The sequence below is a fragment of the Triticum aestivum genome, chromosome 6D (assembly GCF_018294505.1).
Source record: "Triticum aestivum cultivar Chinese Spring chromosome 6D, IWGSC CS RefSeq v2.1, whole genome shotgun sequence".
NCBI classification, from domain to species: domain Eukaryota; kingdom Viridiplantae; phylum Streptophyta; class Magnoliopsida; order Poales; family Poaceae; genus Triticum; species Triticum aestivum.
The window spans coordinates 161,614,883-161,639,067 of NC_057811.1; the positions used below are offsets into that span (position 1 = coordinate 161,614,883).

The following is a 24,185-nucleotide window of genomic DNA, read 5'->3' on the forward strand; positions in this document are numbered from 1 at the left end:
TCTCTTGTGGCAGGAGTATCTGTCGGGAGGAGGACCGGATGCATAACAAGAAAAGAAAGAATAGTAGTGGTGCATGTGTGCAAACAATCTGTAGAACCGAGCTCTTGTAAAGCTGGGTGTTCCTATGCTCAAAGCCCATATCTCAGATGCATGCCCATTGGAATAGCCCATCACCAGGATGAAATTATTCATTTAGTGCAGTTCCCCTTTCCTCTCTTATTCCAACTTCACATCCTAACCACCAAAAGGAAGGGAGAAGCAAACTCGACCTGGTGTCTGTTGATCATTTTATTGATGCGATTTCCAGTGAAAGCGGAGATGGGGCAAGTGTGAAGAGTCACTATTGCCCTATTTATCTTATATCCATATCCTAAATTAACACTTGATGAGGATTAGTCGAGCAAAGTATACCATGTCATTCTCATTTTCTCATATCAGTTTCTATTTGATTGTAGAAGGAAAAAAGTGTAATGTGGAATATCTGATAGGTTATAATTAAAAACCAAAATTTCATGCTGTTGATGGGATGAATAAGATATTGCTCTCTTTGGATTAAGTTTCTTGAGAAAACACTAAAAATCCGGTGACCTCCATATCTGGCTCATCTCAATCTTGTCATTCAGAAGATTTGTGAATTTTGTAATAATTATTATTTGGATCATGCTTGATATTTTCACAGTAATTTTACCCAGAGACTCACCCCGTGCAAATTCCTTGGGTGCAAATTATCCATATATATATTACTTCTCACCCCGTGCAAATTCCTTGGGTGCATGTGTTCACATGCCTGCTCTTATTTTCTCTTGGGGGCATCTACGTTCTCTCTCAAATCTGAATCTCTCGGAGCATGCAATGATTGTTGGTCTCACATGCATCTGATTTGTGTATAATTTGATCTACTACTATTGTTGATGGCACTTGTTCCACCAGACTCGACCACTGACTGAGCACTTGTTTTTTCTGATAATGCACACAAGCAGGTTGTGGGGTGTATTTTCGCACTCTACATCTGGTATTTTCTTGTATTTGGTATCATGATGCATTGAGCGGCAATGGTCGGTGATGACCATTTTCTGTTGTGTCTTCCATGTCTGCATGCAAAAGAAGATGTTCAAAGTTTGAACCAGCGCCCTTGAAATGCTTGTAGTTTTAGGTTGTACTTTGATTCTCATGTTCAGCAGTGTTGCAATTCACGTTCATCTTTTTTATTTACGGGCCTTCTTAAAAGCAGGGGAAATTGAGATGCCTATCGTTGTCGAATGATGCCCGCCATGTTATTTCAAAATACGTTAGATCTTTTTTTTTTCTAATAAAACGTAAAGGTAGCTGGTAGTAAGCACTTGCTAGCCACCAAAGGTGCCCCAAATTTTGCGCGCACAGCCTCACCAATTTCCCGTGATAATATGTACGCTTGTGCAGGGTTAGCGGCCACTGCTAACTAATATTGACAGGTTATCGCAGCATCTGCTCCGACATTGCTGCCATTAATCTACAAAAATTGGTGATCTTTTGATTAGATTCTTCCTTGTTGACTAAATTATTGGTCTGCTCCTTTGTTTCAGCTGCCCCAGATCCTGCGCGCTCGGTGTCTGCTGATGAGTATGCAAGGCAAGGGTCTCCCATGTGATGTGCCTGATGCCGCGCACAATTCCGTGTGCTAATCGGCTGACAGAGACGGTGGTGATTGTGTTTGTGGATTGCAGGGCTGGACTCGTTTCTGGGCGCAATAAAGGTTTGGTCATGGCTCCGCTTCCAGCCCATGTTGAGGTTCTCGGTGCCCCCTCGGTGCGTCTTTCTTCTCTCCATCGTCCGTCTCTCCCTTTCCGATTGTGTCGCCATTAATGCGTCAGCTGTTGATGAAATGTGAGCCAGCTAATAGCGGGCCTCTGCACGCTGTAGCACCGGCTGCACCCTTGCTGTGCCGAAAGGGGTACCGCTCTGCTGCCTTGCACATAAATTTCTCGACGGTTCGCTTACGTCTTCCTTTTTTTTTGGTTGCTAATAATACGCTGCAAGTATAATGCGTGTTGTTAAAGCTTAGTCATGTCCTGAGGAAGTTTTGATCTATCTAATTCTTGTCCTCATTCGTCCTCTCTCCACAGTAGCAAGCAAGCTACGTTTGGTCCGAGTGATCAATTCCATCGGCAAATTTGACAATTTTGACTTCAGGACAAAATCAATTCACAGAATGAACTGTCCGTGAAACTATTTCACTCCCCTGACTTTTTGTGCAGCGCCCGCCACGCCGGCGCCACACCCAACGGTGCAGCGCCTAGCTCGGGGGCGTTGCACTCCAGTCCACCGTGGCAGCCCTGGGCCCCGGACCCAGCAGTGCAGCGCCTAGCCCTTAGGCGCTGCACTGTGACTTAGATGCCAGCCGCCCGCTCCCCCTCCCCCCACCCCACCCATTCGTTCCAGGAGGAGTTACAGAACAGGTGCGCCGGCGGCTTCCTCCTCTCCCCCTCTCAATCCCCTCTTCCAAATCCTTCTGATCCGACGATTTGGTCCGTGCATTTCTTCACCAATCCATCCTAGAAGGTACTCTCCTCCGATCCCCTTCTTTCTATTCATACAAAATATGATATTTTGAAGATTTGGGGAATCCTTGTTTGATTTGATTAGATTTGAATCTTGCATGTATTAGAATTTTGCATGTATTACAACCCTTGTTTGTTTGATTTGTGGAACCCTAGTTTATTTTATTTTATTGAAAAGATATGGTTGGATACATAGATTGACATGTTATTTCTATGGAAAAGTTATTTGTATGAAGTAGGCCTAGTTTAGTTTATTTGTACTGAAATTATACTCGTATTGAGAAGAATGCTTTGGATACATATGCTTTGAATCTTGCATCTAGTAGGCCTACTTTAGTTTTTTTGAATTGAAAAGATAATCGTGTTGACAAGAATGCTTTGTTGAAATTGTTAGGATGGTTTGGCTTCTCGATGATCATTGGGACAAACAACACCGGTCGTACGCTATGTCGGTGGAGCAGCGGGTAATACTGAAAGTGGCCGGTGTTATGAATTTCGTATTTTTTTCAAACACAAATGCCCCATATGTAATGTTATGATTTGTTTGTTTGTAGGAGCTTGCACCTCTGAAGCTTCGGTCTCACGGGGTCACCCTTGGATGGATGCGCTATGATGAGCGGTACACACCGTATGTAAGGGAGGCAGGACTTCTCCCTTTCATTCAGTTGGTCCGCCGGTCGACGCCACCCAACAATGCTGCAGCACTCACCGCGCTTATTGATCATTGGAGGCCGGAGACACACACTTTCCATCTTCGGACCGGGGAGATGACCGTGACGCTCCAGGATATTGCTATGATCACCGGTCTTCCTATCGATGGGAATCCTTTATGTATGAACACCGATTCTGATGGGTGGCGCGCGCAGATGCATGCCCTTATCGGTATGGTTCCTCCGGAGCCTCGGGAACCAGAAGCAGAAGACAAGAAGAAGGAAAGAGTCGCAGCCGGCGCTACTTTCACGTGGATATCATCGAACTTCAGTACTTGCCCTGAGGATGCTAATGAGGACATGGTGAAGACATATGCTCGTGTCTACATGTGGTACGTGATATCCAGGACTATGTTTGCTGATGGCACAGGCAAGAATGCTCCATGGATGTGGCTGAAGGCGTTGACCGTCTTCGATAGCAAATGGAGTTGGGGTTCGGCGACACTGGCTTACTTGTATCGACAGGTATGAAGTTGTTTCCTTTTCACTTCATTGATACATTATCAATGCGCTCTTGCGGCAAATTTGACCATGTTCTCTTTTATGTGCAGTTGGACGAAGCCTGTTGTAGGCACACTGGAGGTATTGGTGGTTGTCTGCTCGCACTTTCCATATGGAGCTGGGAGCGTTTGCCGGTTGGACGACCGAAGACCGTGAAGTACGAGGATTGGGACGACAAAGACGACCCACTACGGCTCCCCACTTGGGCTTACAAGTGGGATGTGTTAAATGAGACGACGGATGATCCCTCGGTCATGTACAAGTTGTACAAGAGCGAGCTGGACGCGATCACGCCTGAGCAGGTGAACCGACATTGCATAAGTGATTATCATGCTTGTATCGTAACTCGATATCAATTTTGCATTCAATCCCATTTTGCAGGTGGAATGGGAGCCGTATGGAAAAGGAGAGAGTTTTGGTAACCCTATGGAGTTCAGGCTGAATCCGATGTGCACTAAGGATAGAGATCTCTGGCATATGCGGTGCCCACTGATATGCAACTGGGCGGTTGAGCTTCACCTGCCACATCGGGTGTTCCGCCAGTTTGGTTTGTTCCAGCCACACCCGCCGGAGTGGGAGGACACGGACAAGTTGCTACACGCGTAAGATATAATTAACCTTGAGCACTTAGCAGCTTCTCGACGGTTTCGATGATGCTAATATTCTGTTTCTAACTTGCAGATTGGATAGGAAAAAGCAGCGGAAGATCAAGGATTGGGCCAACCATCACAGGAAGTATGTCGTGCAGTTCGCGCTTAGTGTGGAGCAAGCAAGGGCTGGAAAACGAGCCCAGCTTCGTGAGCACTGCCCGATCGCGTTCAACAACTATCTCACATGGTTTCTTGCAAGTACCCGCGTGGAGGTATGCAAGCCGGCGTATGCTGAGGAGATTCTGGAAGAACCCACCGTTTTTGATGAGGTAGCCCAGCACCAGTACAACGCATTAGTCAGGAAAGGCAACTCAGTGATCCCTTCAGCTCCAATGATGAACTTTGTGGTTTGCCCTTTTTGCTTTTCCATTCGCACTATTCACATCTTCGCTTGCCTAACACTTTGATACCGTTTCTGTTCATAGCGTGCCCAGATCAAGAAAGCAGCTGATGAGACCGAGACTATTCTGGAAACAACCCCGGCTGGCAAAAGCGATGGGGAAGGTGCACTTCGAGCATTCATTAAGGTTCACATCTCCTTCAAACTAGCACTTAACATATGTTGCTACGTTCCATGTCTCATTCACTTGTACATGTTGCAGCGCCAGGGCCAAAAGTTAAGGCGGCTATCAAACCTTTTCGGTTGTCGTGACCCCGAGTATGTATCACCAGAACGGTCTAGGTCGGCGACACCATCAGATCCCGCTTCGGGGTAGGGCCATGGCGAACCTTTCGAGGATGAGGATGTGGGTGTGGTCACCCAAGAGGTATGGCATGACGATATATATCCATTTGTTGATGCATTACTAACTATATCCTCACACACGGTCTTTCCATATCTTCTGTTGATGCATAGGTTGCTGATGATATGACCGTGGGGACGTACCAGGCTCGGTCTGCATACGAGTTGAAGCCTAGGAAGGGAATCAACAAGTACACACCTGAAGAGTTCACCCAAAGAGGCCAAAGAGGCAAAAGGACGGTCGACACCTCGCGGATGGCGGCTTTGTATGACTATTTGGATGACTATGTAGATGACGTGGAGGAACCGGAGCCGGAGCGGGTTCCTCTTCCTAGGAAGGTGAAGAAGATAAGCGTCAAGAGGGGGGGGAGGAGCCATCAAGCGCGGAAAGCACTAGTCATCGTCCTTTGTTGAACTTAGAGTGGAATTTGTTATGTCGTTGAACTTGGAGTGGTGGTAGCTATTAGTAATGTGGAATTTGTTATGTCGTTGAACTTGGAGTGGTGGTAGCTCTATGTTAAACTTGAACTTATTGTGATGGTCCTTTCTAAGAAATGATGTCTTTGGTGAACCCTTTTTGAACCTTAATGTTTATTATACGAAATATTGAACTGTGGCTGAAAATGACCTAGTATGAATGACAAAAAAACACTAAGTGTTTGTGTAGCGCCTAGCCCGGAGGCGAGGCGTTGCACTGTAGAGTGTGGCGCCTCCAAGCTAGGCGCTGCACAAACACTTGGCGAAATTTTTGCCCCAAACTGGAGGCCTACCTTTTGTTGCTCTCTGGATAGCTACAGACTTGTGCAGCGCCTAGCTCGGAGGCGCCACACTCTACAGTGGAGCGCCTTGCCGCTAGGCGTTGCACTGTATAGTGTGGCGCCTCCGAGCTAGGCGCTGCACAAACACTTAGCGAAATTTTTGCCCCAAACTAGAGGCCTACCTTCTGTGGCTCTCTGGATAGCTATAGACTTGTGAAGCACCTAGCCAGGAGGCGCTACACTATACAGTGCAACGCCTAGCCGCAAGGCGTTGCACTGTAGAGTGTGGCGCCTCCGAGCTAGGCGCTGGACAACACTTAGCGAAATTTTTGCCCCAAACTGAAGGCCTACCTTCTGTTGCTCTCTGGATAGCTACAGACTTGTGCAGCGCCTAGATCGGAGGCGCCACACTCTACAGTGCAGCGCCTTGCCGCTAGGCGTTGCACCTGTAGAGTGTGGCGCCTCCGAGCTAGGCGCTGCACAAACACTTAGCAAAATTTTTGCCCCAAACTGGAGGCCTACCTTCTGTTGCTCTCTGGATAGCTACAGACTTGTGCAGCGCCTAGATAGGAGGCGCCACACTCTACAGTGCAGCGCCTTGCCGCTAGGCGTTGCACTGTAGAGTGTGGCGCCTCCGAGCTAGGCGCTGCACAAACACTTAGCGAAATTTTTGCCCCAAACTGGAGGCCTACCTTCTGTTGCTCTCTGGATAGCTACTGACTTGTGTAGCGCCTAGCTCGGAGGCGCCACACTCTACAGTGCAGCGCCTTGCCGCTAGGCGTTGCACTGTATAGTGTGGCGCCTCCGAGCTAGGCGCTGCACAAACACTTAGCGAAATTTTTGCCCCAAACTGGAGGCCTACCTTCTGTGGCTCTCTGGATAGCTACAGACTTCTGCAGCGCCTAGCCTGGAGGCGCCACACTCTACAGTGCAACGCCCAACATCTGGGCGCTGCACTATACAGTATGGCGCCTCCTGGCTAGGCGTCACACATCTCTGTAACTTGCCATATCTTCTGTTGCTGTCTGGATAGCTACAGACCTGTGCAGCGCCTAGCTTGGAGGCGCCAGACTGTAGATTGCAGCGCCCAGATGCTAGGCGTTGCACTTGGACTTAGTGAATTTTTTAGCATATGCAAACATAGTAAGTAGATGTGAAGTAGGATTGATACGTAGCAAGCAAACAACTGTGAAAAGAACATATGCACGAAGTACTTCACGACACATAGTAGTTCATAACACATAGTACTTCACGACACATAGTAGTTCTTACAACCAAATCGAGGAGGAGACATAGTAATTCACGACACATAGTAGTTCTTACAACCAAATCGAGGAGGAGACATAGTAGTTCACGGCACATAGTAGTTCACAACCAAATCGAGGAGGAGACATAGTAGTTCATGGCACATAGTAGTTCACAACTAAATCGAAGAGGATGACATAGCTCTATTGCGTAGAGCAAGGCCCCTTTCCCTTCTTCTTCTTCCTCTCTTCTTACTCTTCCTCCTCCCTTTTTCTTATGAGGTGATCCTCCTTAACCACCCTCTCCATGAATATCTGATTGTCCCTCTCTTCTTTTTCAGCTGCAATTGCCCAAAGCTTCATGGTTCTTTTTTCAAAATCCTGTCGACGCTTCTTCTGTGCCTTCTCACATTTCCTCACCTACGCTTGCTCCCTAGCGCGCATCGCATTTGACGCTCTCTGTTTTGCCTTCCTCTCCTTCTCAAGCTCCTCTTCCTTCTTCTTCTTTAGCTTGGTTGCATCCTCCTCTCTAAGCTTCTTCGCAGCCTTCTCCCACCATCCCGCAATCTCATCTTCGCCATCCTCCTTCATCGTTGGTTTGTTGGGTTGGGAAGCTGCCATACCTACAATGAGTGCAACATAATGGTTAGTAAGGACAATAAGAACAAATGGAAGCACATATGAAAAAGAAGAACATATGGAAAAACAAGAACATATGATACATTATAGTTAGTAATGAACATACGGAAACGGTCCATCTAGGTATCCAAACATTCCTCTATAACGAACTTGCCCTTGTCCATCACCACGGCCAAGTCCACCACCAAGGCCAAGACCATCAGCAAGGCCGAGACCATCACCACGGCCATTACCACCACGACGAGCTCTACCACCACCACGGCCTAGACCACCACCACGAGCTCTACCACCACCACGGCCTCTTGTAAGTCCTAGTTGCCGACCTCTTTGTTGCCTAGATCCTCTTTGGCTAACACTTGGTTGGCTTGGCACTTGTTGGCTAACACTTGGTTGCCTTGGCACTTGTTGGCTACCACTAGGTTGGCTACCACTTGGTTGGCTTGGCACTTGTTGGCTACCACTAGGTTGGCTACCACTTGGTTGGCTCCCTTGTGTAGCTCCTTGTTGGCTTGTGCTTGCATCATTTTTCTTGGACTTTTTCCTTGGTTTCGTACATTTTCTTTTGTTGTGGCCATGACCTTTGCACTCCCCACAATGGGAGCTCTCACGAGGCTCTTGGAATTGGTCGTTGCCTGCTTCGCGGCGGCCACCATGGCCCCATCCATCCATGTCGCCTCTAAGACGCTTTGTCTTACGTCTACCCCGTTTAACAACCTTCAACTCCGGATCCAGCCATAGTTGAACTCCATGATACTCCGGCCATTGTGATTGGTCAAAGTATGGGTGAAAGCGGGGAGCCCATGTTTTCTTGACCGTCATGATTGAGAACTCCGACTCCCTCACGGTGCGTGGGTGATTGATGTCCACATTCCTAACGCGACCGGCGGTATACAAGTGTGAGCATGGGAGATGAAGCAACAATGGCCTCCCGCAAGTGCAATCACATTGTGTTAACGACACCTTGAAAGCCCAACCTCCATGTTGCCGGCCATCGTTTGTGGTTCCTCCTGGCTCTTTCACTTCGTACTTCCACTCTTCGTTGTCATATAATATAGCTTCTTCTGAGTCCGCCTTCCGTGATTGAAATACCAACCATTCATCAACTTTGGGTGGGAACTTGTACTTGTACTTCCATGGATTCTCACCCGCTATCTGTGCATCGGTTTCCATCGAGTACTTTACAAAGTACGCATTCATCTTGTCAAATGTGTATTGAACTATTGCCGTCACAGGTAATCCACGTGCACCTTTGAGCACCCTATTGAAGCATTCGGCCATATTGCTTGTCATTTGACCGTATCTCCGGCCATCTTCATCAAAAGCACGTGCCCACTTGTTCCGGTATTGAATGTGCCTATTGAGAAAGTCTTGACCCCTGGGATCAATTTTTTGTGTGCGAGCAATTTGTTGTACAAAGTGGCGAAGCGCTTATCGGAGAAAGCAAGACAACAATCTTGAAGATCATCGGCCAACTCCTTAAGGCCACATGCCCTATAGAAGTTCGAACAAAAGTGCCTCATGCACCATCGATGGTGCAACGGAGCATGCCCGGGAATGTCAATCTCCACCGCGTTAAGAATTCCTGGATGCCGATCCGATATGACACAAATTTCCCTTTGAGCGGGTAACACCTTCGTCCTCAAAAGATGCAGAAACCACTCCCAGTTGTCATTGTTTTCCACCTCAACCAAAGCAAATGCCAATGGCAACACCCGGTTATTGGCATCACTTGCTATCGCAACCAACAAGGTGCCCTTGTATTGTCCGGTCAAGAACGTGCCATCAATTGCGATGACCGGCCTACAATGTTCGAAAGCCCTCACACATTGCTCGAACGCCCAAAAAGCACGGCCAAATACTCCGACTTTCCTTCCTTCATGAACCGTTGTTTGGTGCCCATGAGGCTTGACCACATGAACACATGCCCGGGTTTGTCGCGGCCATGGCTAACAACAACCTAGGGATTCGGTTGTATGCTTCCTCCCATGTACCATACAACATCTTAAATGCGGCTTTCTTCGCCTTCCATGCCTTGCCATATTTCACCTTGTAATGAAAGATGGCTTTCACAAGATCAATGACATGTTGGACGCTCATTGTTGGAAGTGTGGATATTGAGTTGGAGAGCCTGTAAGCGATGAACTCGGACGTGAGTTGTTTGTGGTCTTGGGACACAATCTTGCCATCCACCCTTTTGCCTTGGCACAAGTGAGTTGGCACACAACTCACTACATGCCAAGTTGGACCTCCTTTCCATGGTCTTGCACGCACAATCCACGGACATATTTCATCTTCACATGCACATGCAACCGTGTAGCGCACATTGACGTCCGAGTTCACCACCTTGTGTGGACGATAATGCGTAACCGAGTAGTTGTCGAGCCACATATTCAATTCCAACAAGGTTTCGAACTTAGAACCTTCAGCAATCCGGTTCTTGTCGTCTACCAAATCATGGTGAGAGCTTGGCCTAACCCCAAGAGGTACACATTGGCCACCATCTACCACGGCTTCATCCGCGAGACTAACATCCTTGAACAATGTAGTCCGATGATCCCGACCAAATACCTTCTCGAAAGCTTCAGCCTCCTTCACCGTGAACCCCTCCACATCAACTTGTTCATCGGGACCATCGTCATCCGAGTCCGATGCATATGCACGGGAAAAAGGGATGGAATGGTCCATTGTCTCTTGCAAATGATATTTGTCGAGATCACCCACATTGTTGTCATGGAGATCAACTTCATTGTCATCGTCCGCATACTCATCATTGTCCTCTTGCAAAGCTTCATCTTGGTTGTTTGTAAACGGGCTCAATGTTGGCCTCACTTCTTGGGTCAAAAGAGGTTCGACAATTTCATCTCGCTTCAAGGGTGGGGGGCTACTAGCAACCAAAGGGGAGGGGTTCCGGTTCAAGTCCAAATGCAAACTTGAATCAACCTTCTTCGTTGGAAATAACTCAAGAGCCTTGTCTAGTGATTCGGCCTCCGTCTCCTTGTATGCAACCCAACGTTGCTCCGAGTTGACACGCATTGTCTTCCAACGGATGTGCATTCCAAAACCAACATTATGCCTTCCCTCCAACTCAATGATATCACTAGGGTCCATCCAATTCAAATCTTTCCTAACTTGTTGCAAGAGCTCCGCATAGCTAGGACTACTATCAAGCACCATGTCAAGCTCATCCGGGTCCGGTTCTATATTGCCTTTCAAAAAGGCGTCTTTGTCCCCATGATGAACAAACACACATGTTCTTCCCATCCCTATAAGCATTCAAAGAACACAAGGTATCATTGCTTCCATGAGACTAATCCAAGGATAAACACGGAATACAAACCCTAATATATATATCAAACAACAACCCTAACCCTAACCTTAACCCTAACCCTAACCATAACCATAGCCATAACCATAACCCTAGCCCTAAACCTAACTCTAGCACCAACATAAGAACACCCATAAGAATAACCCTAGCATACTAACAAAGCCTAATCATAGAAATTGGCAAACAAACATCTCACATCTCCATGCAAATCTCTAGATCCAAACAAAACTAGGGTTTCCCCAAACTAGCAACAAATGAGCAATGGGAGAACTTTACTTGGATCAAAACAAGGGGATCGGAGAATATTACATTGAGGGAGGGTTTGACTTCGAAATCCACGGACAAATTCTTCAAATTTGCAAGATTTGGAAGAGGATTTGAGAGGGGGAGAGAGTGGGAGAGGGGCCAAAGCTCGGGGAGAGAGTGGGAGAGTGTGTGGTGTGGGGGGGTGGGGGAGGGGGGCCAGCAAAGTGGCTGGATAAGTCATAGTGCAGCGCCTAGCCGCTAGGCGCTGCACATTACATGTGTGGCGCCCAGCGTCTAGGCGCTGCACATTCCATGTGTGGCGCCTAGCTCGGAGGCGCTGCACTGCTGGGTGCGGGCCCAGGGGCTGCCACGGTGGACAGGTGTGCAACGCCGCCGCGCTAGGCGCTGCACAGTACGGTGTGGCGCCGGCGTGGCGGGCGCTACACAAAAAGGTCAGGGGAGTGAAATAGTTTCGCACCCAGTTCATTCTGTGAAATAATTTCGTCCCGAGGTCAAAATTGTCAAAGTTGCTGTTATCTACAGCTCATACTAAACAAAAGATAGAGAAGCCAGAACAGATTCGGTTGAAAACATAAGCCTGTCATACGATGTTGGTTGCCAACCTGGAAAAAAAAATCTCCGAGGAACAACTCAACAGAGACACAATTTTATACATACTAGTACAATAACAAAGTAAATGGCGTATGGCTAGATAATTGCAATTTGTTTTCCTGCCTTGACCAGGTCAACCCGGTTGAGGATGGATGATAATGGCAACTTGGCGAGAAGGATTCATTTAAGAAGCGGCCATAGCCGCAACAACCACCGTCCTCTCCCCTCCCCTGTGGTTAAGTTAGGTGGGAGATTAGGTTTTTAAGCTTTGAGCTGTTCCTTTGGCACCGTCCTCCTTGCTTTCCAGTGTCCCCCTCCATAAAATGCACAGCACATTCCAACTGCCACCTTGCTCCGCCGCGTTCCATCGCCACACAGCTGTGTGTGCTGTCCCGTGAACTCTTCTGTTCCGTTGTGCGCTTCCCTTTAATTAGGCCGCTGTCAGTTCCAGCAGGCTTCTGAAACTCCAATCATAAGAACCATCCTGCCCCTTCCATCGCTCCTGCCTGCCTCCCTTCGGGCTCCCTCTCTCCTCCTCGTTTCCTCTCGTCAATTGTGATCGAGAGGGGAGCGAGAGAGAGAAAAAGAGTGGGGAGGAGAAAGAAGCATCGCAAGAGGTTCTCTTTGATCAGTTCATCGCCGGGCATCATCATCATTTCTTAATGGCCGTGAGTATCTATCTATCTCACTACGTTTACATCTCCCCTTTTGTGGTTACCGATGCTTTACTGTCTACTCCTACTCAGTGCATGCATGTATGCATGTATGATTCCGACACTGTCATGGCCGCTTGATCGTGTATTTGTTTTGCTTTTATAATTTTGGCCCATGATTGCTGCGTTTGCATAATGGGTTGTGATCAATAGGGGAGTAGTATGTATGTACACGTACGGCCGTATGGAATTGACCATGGTTGGGCATAGAACGATGATGGATCATGGGGCGGTGCCGCCGTCCCCATGTGCGAGCGTCAAGTTGGCAACACATGGTTATTGTTAGGCAGCAGCAGACAAGGAGCTAGGGCTCACGGATCTGGGCATGATATGGAGGGCTGGGGCACATGGCATGCTCCGTCCTCAGATCCATCCAACATGATCGGTCTCATCCTCGAGCAGAAGGATTCTTCAGAATGGGGAAAAGGAGACCGAGCTTAGCTTTGCTTGGGATGGACGATTGATTGTTTAGAATTAGACGTCCAAGCCACTCCTCTCATGCCTACTATCCGGTGCATTTGGCACTGCCAGGTCTAGTTTGGTGTTCATTACCCGCTAGCTAGCTGTCCTTGGGTTTGACATACGGAGTATCTGTAATGTGACAGCTGACGACGCGAGTTCCGACGATGCGTACGTTGGTTGGCCTTAGCTGGGAGCTTGCTGTCATACATAGGTGTCATACCTAATTTTCCTCCTCATCTTTAAGCGCCGCCAATTACAACCTGGAACTTATTAAGGTTCGACCTGGTCTGAATTTTTAACCAACGAGGAAAGTAAATGAAAAATGAGGTCAAAATTAGATTAATTTGTATTTGTAAAATTATACTATCGTGTTATTAAGATTTTGGCGTGGTGCGTGTGCGTGCAGGGGAAAGGGCCGGTGGTTCCCAAGTTCGGGTCGTGGGACGCCGAGAACATCGGCTACACCGTCTTCTTCGAGAAGGTGCGCGAGAACAAGGCCGCGCCCGTGCCGGGCACGGCGGCGCCCCCGGCTGCGCCAGCGCCCAGGGGGCACGACGACCAAGAGTTCGACCCCTACGAGTACTACGAGAACCTCAGCCGGAACGTGCCCTCGCGCGCGCCCAGCTCGCACGGGCACCAGGCGCCGGCGCAGCACTACGACCACCTCGGCGGTAACGTGCCATCGCGCCCGCCAAGCTCGCACGGCCACGGCCACCCGTCACCGGCGCAGCACTACCCCGCGCAGCACGGCCACCCGTCACCGGCGCAGCACTACCCCGCGCAGCACGGCCACGGGGGCTACCACCGGCGGAACGGGAGCAACGGCAGCAGCGCCGCGTCCGAGGTCAGCAGCCGCGCCAGCAAGTTCTCGCCGCCCAGGCCGTACCAGCCGCGGTACGGCAACAGCGGCGGCAGCTACTACCAGCCGCAGCAGCAGCAGCAGGTCGCCGGCGCGTACGCCGCCCCGGTGCCGAGGCACCACCAGCAAGCGGCGCCGGCGCCGAGGGTCGCCGCGTCCCCGCCGCGGCAGGCCCCCCCGCCGGTGAACGAGCGGCGCCCGGGGCAGGGCGCACCGCAGGCCCGTGCCGCCAAGGCCCCGTCGGCCGTGCCCAAGTTCGGCGTGTGGGACGAGCAGAACGCGAACGCGGCGGCGCAGGGTTTCACGGTGCAGTTCGAGAAGGTGAAGCGGCACCGGGAGGTCGCCAAGGCCGCCGCGCCGGACGTGCCGCCGGTCGCGAAGCGGCAGCTCTCGCCGGATCGGGTGGTGCCCACGTGGGGCCACCCGCGGAGGAAGCCCAAGAAATCCTTCCTGTCCAAGGTACGTACGCGTGTATACAGTTTGACGCCGACGCTGCCACTACTACTTCCTGTTCACCGCATTTTTGACTCACTGTAAAATAAAATCTCTCGTTTTGTGCAGGTCTACGGGTGCCTGTTCCCAGTGGTCAGACAGTGACGGGGCGGCTGGTTGATAATATTAATCCGACCATAATGGCTGCTGCTTTTGATCTTATATATGTTTTTCTGGAAGGAACCCTGTAGTGTACACAGTATCTCATTTGTTCATTCGTTGTTCGTTATGAGTAATACATATACTCCTGGTATTAATAAATCATGGCAAGATAAAAGCACTTGGCGTATACGTATTTTATACGTGCCAAACTCTGTGTATCCAGTGTGTATCGGTGTATGCATTTGAGACTTCCAAATGCGTAGAACGTGCACGTGTTACTAGAACTAATGTAATCTGGTGCGTATGAGTGCGATAAGGGATGAACAAAAGGCTGTGGTTGTTCTTTGTTTGGAGCATTACACAAACCATAATAAAGCATCCATTTTATTGCCATTAGTTCTTTCATTGTTTGCTTAAGTGGTTTTGGTATAACAAATATCAGCTGAAGTGAGTTCTTTCATCGGATAAATATTTTTGAAAAGGGTATATTCATCCAAAATACTTGCTGAAATGAGTATCTTCATGTCCAAAGACTTGCTGAAATGTGTTCTTTTCGAGCAACTCCAACGCGCCGACCCATTTCGTCCGAGTGCGTCCGTTTGACAGAAAAGTCGGCCCAACGCGCCGACCCAAACGGACGAGCGTCCGCTTGCCGACCCATTCCCGACCCAATTTTGGGCATCATTTGTGTCGGCGCGGACACGCGCGGCGCGCGCCTACTCCTCCTCCTATCCCGTCAATCGGTGGCAAAACGACCAACATTTCCCTCCAATTTCCCAAAACCTCCCGGCCGCTATACGGTCGCTCGCCATGGACGACGACCTCGATGTCGCCGCCGGCCTCGTCTCCCTCGCCTTGTCCGGCCTCACCCCACCCCCTCCGGCAAAGGCAAGCCCCGCGCCGCCCAAGAAGAAGAAGAAGCCGACGCCCGAGGAGCGGGCTGTGAAGTCGGCCAAGAGGAAGGGCCGGAGGCACGCCACAGACGCAAGGGACGAAGCAGCGGCCGTCGCCGCCCTCACCGTCGTCGCATAGTAGGAGGAAACCAACGCCCGAGTGGCGGCGGCAACGAGGGAGGCCCTAATCTACCCAGGGGACGAAGCAACGGCAAGTCCTTCAACCTCTCCCATTGTTGGATGGTCATCAACGGGGATGAGAAGTTCAAGGCGCAATATGTCGCCCTCATGGCGCGTGGGAGGAAGAAAGCCGTTGAGGAGGTTGGGGAGGGCGAAAAGCCACGACCGCGGGGGGAAGACCAACTCCAAGAAGGAAGACAAGCGGGATGCAGCGTCGATCGCCTTGCTTGCAACCGTGGAGGACATGATGAGTAAAAAGGACTCAAGGAAAGAGAAGCGCCGGAAAGACAAGGAAGAGCAAATGAATGCCTGCATGGAGATCCAAAGGAAGAGGCTCGAGATGGACACGGAGAAGCAAGCCAAGATGCTTGAGATGGAGGCGAAGATGTTGGGGAACGTAGTAATTTCAAAAAAAATTCCTACGCACACGCAAGATCATGGTGATGCATAGCAACGAGAGGGGAGAGTGTTGTCCACGTACCCTCGTAGACCGAAAGCGGAAGCGTTAGCACAACGCGGTTGATGTAGTCGTACGTCTTAATGATCCGACCGATCAAGTACCGAACGCACGACACCTCCGAGTTCAGCACACGTTCAGCCCGATGACATCCCTCGAACTCCGATCCAGCCGAGTGTTGAGGGAGAGTTTCGTCAGCACGACGGCGTGGTGACGATGATGATGTTCTACCGACGCAGGGCTTCGCCTAAGCACCGCTACAGTCTTATCGAGGTGGACTATGGTGGAGGGGGGCACCGCACACGGCTAAGAGATCAATGATCAATTGTTGTGTCTCCAAGGGGTGCCCCCTTCCCCGTATATAAAGAAGTGGAGGAGGGGGAGGGCCGGCCCTCTCTATGGCGCGCCCTAGGAGGAGTCCTACTCCCACCGGGAGTAGGATTCCCCCTTCCAAGTAGTAGGAGTAGGAGTCAAGGAAAGGGGAGAGAGAAGAGAAGGAAGGAGGGGGCGCAGCCCGTCCCCCTAGTCTAATTCGGACTAGGCCTTGAGGGGCGCCCAGCCTCTCCTCTCTCTTTCCCCTAAAGCCCAACAAGGCCCATATACTCCCGGACGAATTCCCGTAACTCTCCGGTACTCCGAAAAATACCCGAATCATGCGGAACCTTTCCGATGTCCGAATATAGTCATCCAATATATCGATCTTTATGTCTCGACCATTTCGAGACTCCTCGTCATGTCCCCGATCTCATCCGGGACTCCGAACTACCTTCGGTACATCAAAACACATAAACTCATAATATAACCGTCATCGAACTTTAAGCGTGCGGACCCTACGGGTTCGAGAACAATGTAGACATGACCGAGACACGTCTCCGGTCAATAACCAATAGCGGAACCTGGATGCTCATATTGGCTCCCACATATTCTACGAAGATCTTTATCGGTCAAACCGCATAACAACATACGTTGTTCCCTTTGTCATCGGTATGTTACTTGCCCGAGATTCGATCGTCGGTATCTCAATACCTAGTTCAATCTCGTTAGCGGCAAGTCTCTTTACTCGTTCCGTAATACATCATCCCGCAACTAACTCATTAGTTACAATGCTTGCAAGGCTTATAGTGATGTGCATTACTGAGTGGGCCCAGAGATACCTCTCCGACAATCCGAGTGACAAATCCTATTCTCGAAATACACCAACCCAACAAGTACCTTCGGAGACACCTGTAGAGCACCTTTATAATCACCCAGTTACGTTGTGACGTTTGGTAGCACACAAAGTGTTCCTCCGGTAAACGGGAGTTGCATAATCTCATAGTCATAGGAACATGTATAAGTCATGAAGAAAGCAATAGCAACATACTAAACGATCAAGTGCTAAGCTAATGGAATGGGTCAAGTCAATCACATCATTCTCCTAATGATGTGACCCCGTTAATCAAATGACAACTCGTGTCTATGGCTAGGAAACATAACCATCTTTGATCAACGAGCTAGTCAAGTAGAGGCATAGTAGTGACACTCTGTTTGTCTATGTACTCACACATGTATTATGTTTCCGGTTAATACAATTCTAGCATGAATAATAAACATTTATCATGAAATAAGGAAATAAATAATAACTTTATTATTGCCTCCAGGGCATATTTCCTTCAGTCTCCCACTTGCACTAGAGTCAATAATCTAGTTCACATCGCCATGTGATTTAACACCAATAATTCACATCGCCATGTGATTAACACCCATAGTTCACATCGTCATGTGACCAACACCCAAAGGGTTTACTAGTCAATAATCTAGTTCACATCGCTATGTGATTAATGTTGGGGAACGTAGCAGAAATTTAAAATTTTCCTACGTGTCACCAAGATCAATCTAGGAGGTGCTAGCAATGAGAGGGGAGAAGTGCATCTACATACCCTTGTAGATCGCGAGCGGAAGCGTTCAAGAGAACGGGGTTGATGGAGTCGTACTCGTCGTGATCCAAATCACCGATGATCCTAGCGCCGAACGGACGGCACCTCCGCGTTCAACACACCTACGGAGCAGCGACGTCTCCTCCTTCTTGATCCAGCAAGGGGGGAGGAGAGGTTGATGGAGATCCAGCAGCACGACGGCGTGGTGGTGGAAGTAGCGAGATCCCGGCAGGGCTTCGCAAAGCGCAAGCGGGGAGGAAGAGGTGTCACGGGAGGGAGGGAGGCGCCAGGGCTTGGGGTGCTGCTCCCATGCGCCTCCCCACTATATATAGGGGTGGAGGGGGCTGGTTTCTTGCCCTCCAAGTCCATTGGGGCGTTGGCAAAGGTGGGGAAAAGAAATCCCATCATTTCCCTTCCCCACCGTATGTTATCCCCCTTTTTTAGGGATCTTGATCTTATCCCTTCGGGATATGATCTTATTCCTTCTAAGGTGGGATCTTGGTGCGCCTTGACCAGGGGTGTGGGGCCTTGCCCCCACTACCCACGTTCATGTGGGTCCCCCCATGCAGGTGGGCCCCACTTCGGAACCTTCTAGAACCTTCCCGGTACAATACCGAAAAATCCTGAACATTTTCCGGTGGCCAAAATAGGACTTCCCATATATAAATCTTTACCTCCGGACCATTCTGGAACTCCTCGTGACGTCCGGGATCTCATCCGGGACTCCGAACAACTTTCGGTTAACCCTAGGCGCAGGGGGAGGCCCAAGGGGGGCGCCCCAGCCCACTAAGGGCTGGTTCCCTTCCCACTTCAGCCCATGGGGCCCTCCGGGATAGGTGGCCCCACCCGGTGGACCCCCGGGACCCTTCCGGTGGTCCCGGTACAATACCGATAACCCCCGAAACTTTCCCGGTGGCCGAAACTGGACCTCCCATATATAATTCTTCACCTCCGGACCATTCCGGAACTCCTCGTGACGTCCGGGATCTCATCCGGGACTGCGAACAACTTTCGGGTTTCCACATACTCATATCTCTACAACCCTAGCGTCACCGAACCTTAAGTGTGTAGACCCTACGGGTTCGGGAGACATGCAGACATGACCGAGACGATTCTCCGGTCAATAACCAACAGCGGGATCTGGATACCCATGTTGGCTCCCACATGTTCCACGATGATCTCATCGGATGAACCACGATGTCGAGGATTCAATCAATCCCGTATACAATTCCCTTTGTCAATCGGTACAATACTTGCCTGAGATTCGATCGTCGGTATCCCAATACCTTGTTCAATCTCGTTACCGGCAAGTCACTTTACTCGTACCGTAATGCATGATCCCGCGACCAAACACTTGGTCACATTGAGCTCATTATGATGATGCATTACCGAGTGGGCCCAGAGATACCTCTCCGTCATACGGAGTGACAAATCCCAGTCTCGATTCGTGCCAACCCAACAAACACTTTCGGAGATACCCGTAGTGCACCTTTATAGCCACCCAGTTACGTTGTGACGTTTGGCACACCCAAAGCACTCCTATGGTATCCGGGAGTTGCACAATCTCATGGTCTAAGGAAATGATACTTGACATTTGGAAAAGCTCTAGCAAACGAACTACACGATCTTGTGCTATGCTTAGGATTGGGTCTTGTCCATCACATCATTCTCCTAATGATGTGATCCCGTTATCAATGACATCCAATGTCCATAGTCAGGAAACCATGACTATCTGTTGATCAACGAGCTAGTCAACTAGAGGCTCACTAGGGACATGTTGTGGTCTATGTATTCACACATGTATTACGGTTTCCAGTTAATACAATTATAGCATGAACAACAGACAATTATCATGAACAAGGAAATACAATAATAACCATTTTATTATTGCCTCTAGGGCATATTTCCAACAATTAACACCCAAAGAGTACTAAGGTGTGATCATGTTTTGCTTGTGAGATAATTTTAGTCAACGGGTCTATCACATTCAGATCCGTAAGTATTTTGCAAATTCTATGTCTACAATGCTCTGCACGGAGCTACTCTAGCTAATAGCTCCCACTTTCAATATGTATCCAGATTGAGACTTAGAGTCATCTGGATCAGTGTCAAAAACTTGCATCGACGTAACCCTTTACGATGAACCTTTTGTCACCTCCATAATCAAGAAACATATCCTTATTCCACTAAGGATAATTTTGACCGCTGTCCCGTGATCTAATCCTAGATCACTATTGTACTCCCTTGCCAAACTCAGTGGTAGGGTATACAATAGATCTGGTACACAACATGGCATACTTTGTAGAACCTATGGCTGAGGCATAGGGAATGACTTTCATTCTCTTTCTATCTTCTGCCGTGGTCGGGCTTTGAGTCTTACTCAATTTCACACCTTGTAACACAGGCAAGAACTCTTTCTTTGACTGTTCCATTTTGAACTACTTCAAAATCTTGTCAAGGTATGTACTCATTGAAAAAAGTTATCAAGCGTTTTGATCTATCTCTATAGATCTTGATGCTCAATATGTAAGCAGCTTCACCGAGGTCTTTCTTTGAAAAAACTCCTTTCAAACACTCCTTTATGCTTTGCAGAATAATTCTACATTATTTCCGATTAACAATATGTCATTCACATATACTTATCAGAAATGCTGTAGTGCTCCCACTCACTTTGTAAATACAGTCTTCACCGCAAGTATGTATAAAACTATATGCTTTGATCAACTTATCAAAGCGTATATTCCAACTCCGAGATGCTTGCACCAGTCCATAGATGGATTGCTGAAGTTTGCATATTTTGTTAGCACCTTTAGGATTGACAAAACCTTCTGGTTGCATCATATACAACTCTTCTTTAATAAATCCATTAAGGAATGCAGTTTTGTTTATCCATTTGCCAGATTTCATAAAATGCGGCAATTCCTAACATGATTCGGACAGACTTAAGCATAGATACGAGTGAGACACTCTCATCGTAGTCAACACCTTGAACTTGTCGAAAACCTTTTGTGACAATTCTAGCTTTGTAGATAGTAACACTACTATCAGCGTCCATCTTCCTCTTGAAGATCTATTTAATCTCAGTGGCTCGCCGATCACTGGGCAAGTCAATCAAAGTCCATACTTTGTTCTCATACATGGATCTCATCTCAGATTTCATGGCCTCAAGCCATTTTGCGGAATCTGGGCTCATCATCGCTTCCTCATAATTCGTAGGTTCGTCATGGTCAAGTAACATGACCTCCAGAATAGGATTACCGTACCACTCTGGTGTGGATCTCACTCTGGTTGGCCTATGAGGTTCGGTAGTAACTTGATCTGAAGTTACATGATCATCATCATTAGCTTCCTCACTAATTGGTGTAGGAGTCATAGGAACCGGTTTCTGTGACGAACTACTTTCCAATAAGGGAGCAGGTACACTTACCTCATCAAGTTCTACTTTCCTCCCACTCACTTCTTTCGAGAGAAACTCCTTCTCTAGAAAGGATCCAAATTTAGCAACGAATATCTTGCCTTCGGATCTGTGATAGAAGGTGTACCCAACTGTCTCCTTTGGGTATCCTATGAAGACACATTTCTTCGATTTGGGTTTGAGCTTATCAGGATGAAACTTTTTCTTATAAGCATTGCAATCCCAAACTTTAAGAAACGACAACTTTGGTTTCTTGCCAAACCACAGTTCATATGGTGTTGTCTCAACGGATTTAGATGGTGCCCTATTTAACGTGAATGCAGCTGTCTCTAATGCATCACCCCAAAACGATAGTGGTAAATCGGTAAGAGACATCATAGATTGCACTATATCCAATAAAGTACGGTTATGATGTTCGGACACACCATTATGATGTGGTGTTCCAGGTGGCACGAATTTGTGAAACTATTCCACATTGTTTTAATTGAAGACCAAACTCGTAAAATATTCGTCTCCGCGATCAGATCGTAGAAATCTTATTTTCTTGTCACGATGATTTTCCACTTCACTCTGAAATTCTTTGAACTTTTCAAATGTTTCAGACTTATGTTTCATCAAGTAGATATACCCATATCTGCTCAAATCATCTGTGAAGGTCAGAAAATAACGATACCCGCCGCGAGCCTCAACACTCATCGGACCACATACATTAGTATGTATGATTTCCAACAAATCTGTTGCTTGCTTCATTGTTCCAGAGAACGACGTTTTAGTCATCTTGCCCAAGAGGCATGGTTCGCAAGCATCAAGTGATTCATAATCAAGTGATTCCAAAATCCCATCAGCATGGAGTTTCTTCATGCGTTTTACACCAATATGACCTAAACGGCAGTGCCACAAATAAGTTGCACTATCATTATTAACTTTGCATCTTTTTGGCTTCAATATTATGAATATGTGTATCACTACGATCTAGATCCAACAAACCATTTTCGTTGGTGTGTATGACCATAGAAGGTTTTATTCATGTAAACAGAACAACAATTGTTCTCTAAGTTAAATGAATAACCGTATTGCAATAAACATGATCAAATCATATTCATGCTCAACGCAAACACCAAATAACACTTATTTAGGTTCAACACTAATCCCGAAAGTATAGGGAGTCTGCGATGATGATCATATCAATCTTGGAACCACTTCCAACACACATCGTCACTTCACCCTTTAACTAGTCTCTGTTTATTCTGCAACTCCCGTTTCGAGTTACTAATCATAGCAACTGAACTAGTATCAAATACTTAGGGGTTGCTATAAACACTAGTAAAATACACATCAATAATCTGTATATCAAATATACCTTTGTTCACTTTGCCATCCTTCTTATCCGCCAAATACTTGGGGCAGTTCCGCTTCCAGTGACTAGTTCCTTTGCAGTAGAAGCACTCAGTCTCAGGCTTAGGTCCAGACTTGGGCTTCTTCACTTGAGTAGCAACTTGCTTGCCGTTCTTCTTGAAGTTCCCCTTCTTCCCTTTGCCCTTTTCTTGAAACTAGTGGTCTTGTCAATCACCAACACTTGATGCTTTTCTTGATTTCTACCTTCGTCGATTTCAGCATCACGAAGAGCTTGGGAATCGTTTCCGTTTATCCCTTGCATATTATAGTTCATCACGAAGTTCTCTTAACTTGGTGATAGTGACTAGAGAACTTTGTCAATTACTATCTTATCTGGAAGATTAACTCCCACTTGATTCAAGTAATTGTAGTACTCAGACAATCTGAGCACATGCTCACTGGTTGAGCTATTCTCCTCCATCTTATTGGCAAAGTACTGTCAGAGGCCTCATACCTCTCGACATGGGCATGAGTATGAAATACCAATTTCAACTCTTCGAACATCTTATATGCTTTGTGGCGTTCAAAACATTTTTGAAGTCCCGGTTCTAAGCCGTAAAGCATGGTGCACTAAACTATCAAGCAGTCATCATACCGAGCTTTTGTCAAAATGTTCATAACGTCTGCATCTGCTCCTGCAATAGTTCTGTCACCTAGCGGTGCATCAAGGACATAAAACTTCCGTGCAGCAATGAGGTTAATCCTCAGATCACGGACCAAGTCCGCATCATTGCTACTAACATCTTTCAACTTAGTTTTCTCTAGGAACATATCAAAATAAAACAGGGGAGCTAAACACGAGCTGTTGATCTACAACATAGATATGCTAATACTACCAGGACTAAGTTCATGATAAATTTAAGTTCAATTAATCATATTACTTAAGAACTCCCACTTAGATAGACATCTCTCTAATCATCTAAGTGATCACGTGATCCAAATCAACTAAACCATAACCGATTATCACGTGAAATGGAGTGGTTTTCAATGGTGAACATCACTATGTTGATCATATCTACTATATGATTCACGCTCGACCTTTCGGTCTCAGTGTTCCGAGGCCATATCTGCATATGCTAGGCTCGTCAAGTTTAACCTGAGTATTCTACGTGTGCAAAACTGGCTTGCACCCGTTGTAGATGGACGTAGAGCTTATTACACCCGATCATCATGTGGTATCTGGGCACGACGAACTTTGGCAACGGTGCATACTCAGGGAGAACACTTTTATCTTGAAATTTAGTGAGAGATCATCTTATAATGCAACCGTCAACCAAAGCAAGATAAGATGCATAAAAGATAAACATCACATGCAATCAATATAAGTGATATGATAT

General features: G+C 47.7%; 1 protein-coding gene and 1 long non-coding RNA gene across 2 annotated transcripts; both read left to right on the top strand.

The window, feature by feature from the left end:
• Positions 1-4,835: 4,835 nt before the first annotated feature.
• LOC123141384 (uncharacterized) lies at positions 4,836-5,753 on the top strand. The gene is made up of 3 exons (XR_006470240.1): positions 4,836-4,925; positions 5,001-5,165; positions 5,255-5,753. It is a non-coding gene; the product is annotated as an uncharacterized lncRNA (long non-coding RNA).
• A 6,451-nt stretch (positions 5,754-12,204) lies between these two features.
• On the top strand, positions 12,205-14,985 carry LOC123144293 (class E vacuolar protein-sorting machinery protein HSE1). Its single transcript, XM_044563376.1, has 3 exons — positions 12,205-12,632; positions 13,546-14,457; positions 14,560-14,985. The coding sequence occupies exons 1-3, from the start codon at positions 12,627-12,629 to the stop codon at positions 14,593-14,595; spliced, it is 954 nt and encodes a 317-aa protein (XP_044419311.1). The 5' UTR covers positions 12,205-12,626; the 3' UTR covers positions 14,596-14,985.
• Positions 14,986-24,185: the final 9,200 nt, after the last annotated feature.

Bases quoted from the DNA above. Each gene is read 5' to 3' on its own strand.
- LOC123144293 (XM_044563376.1), top strand. The intron at 14,458-14,559 runs GTACGTACGCGT...CGTTTTGTGCAG, and splicing joins AGAAATCCTTCCTGTCCAAG to GTCTACGGGTGCCTGTTCCC.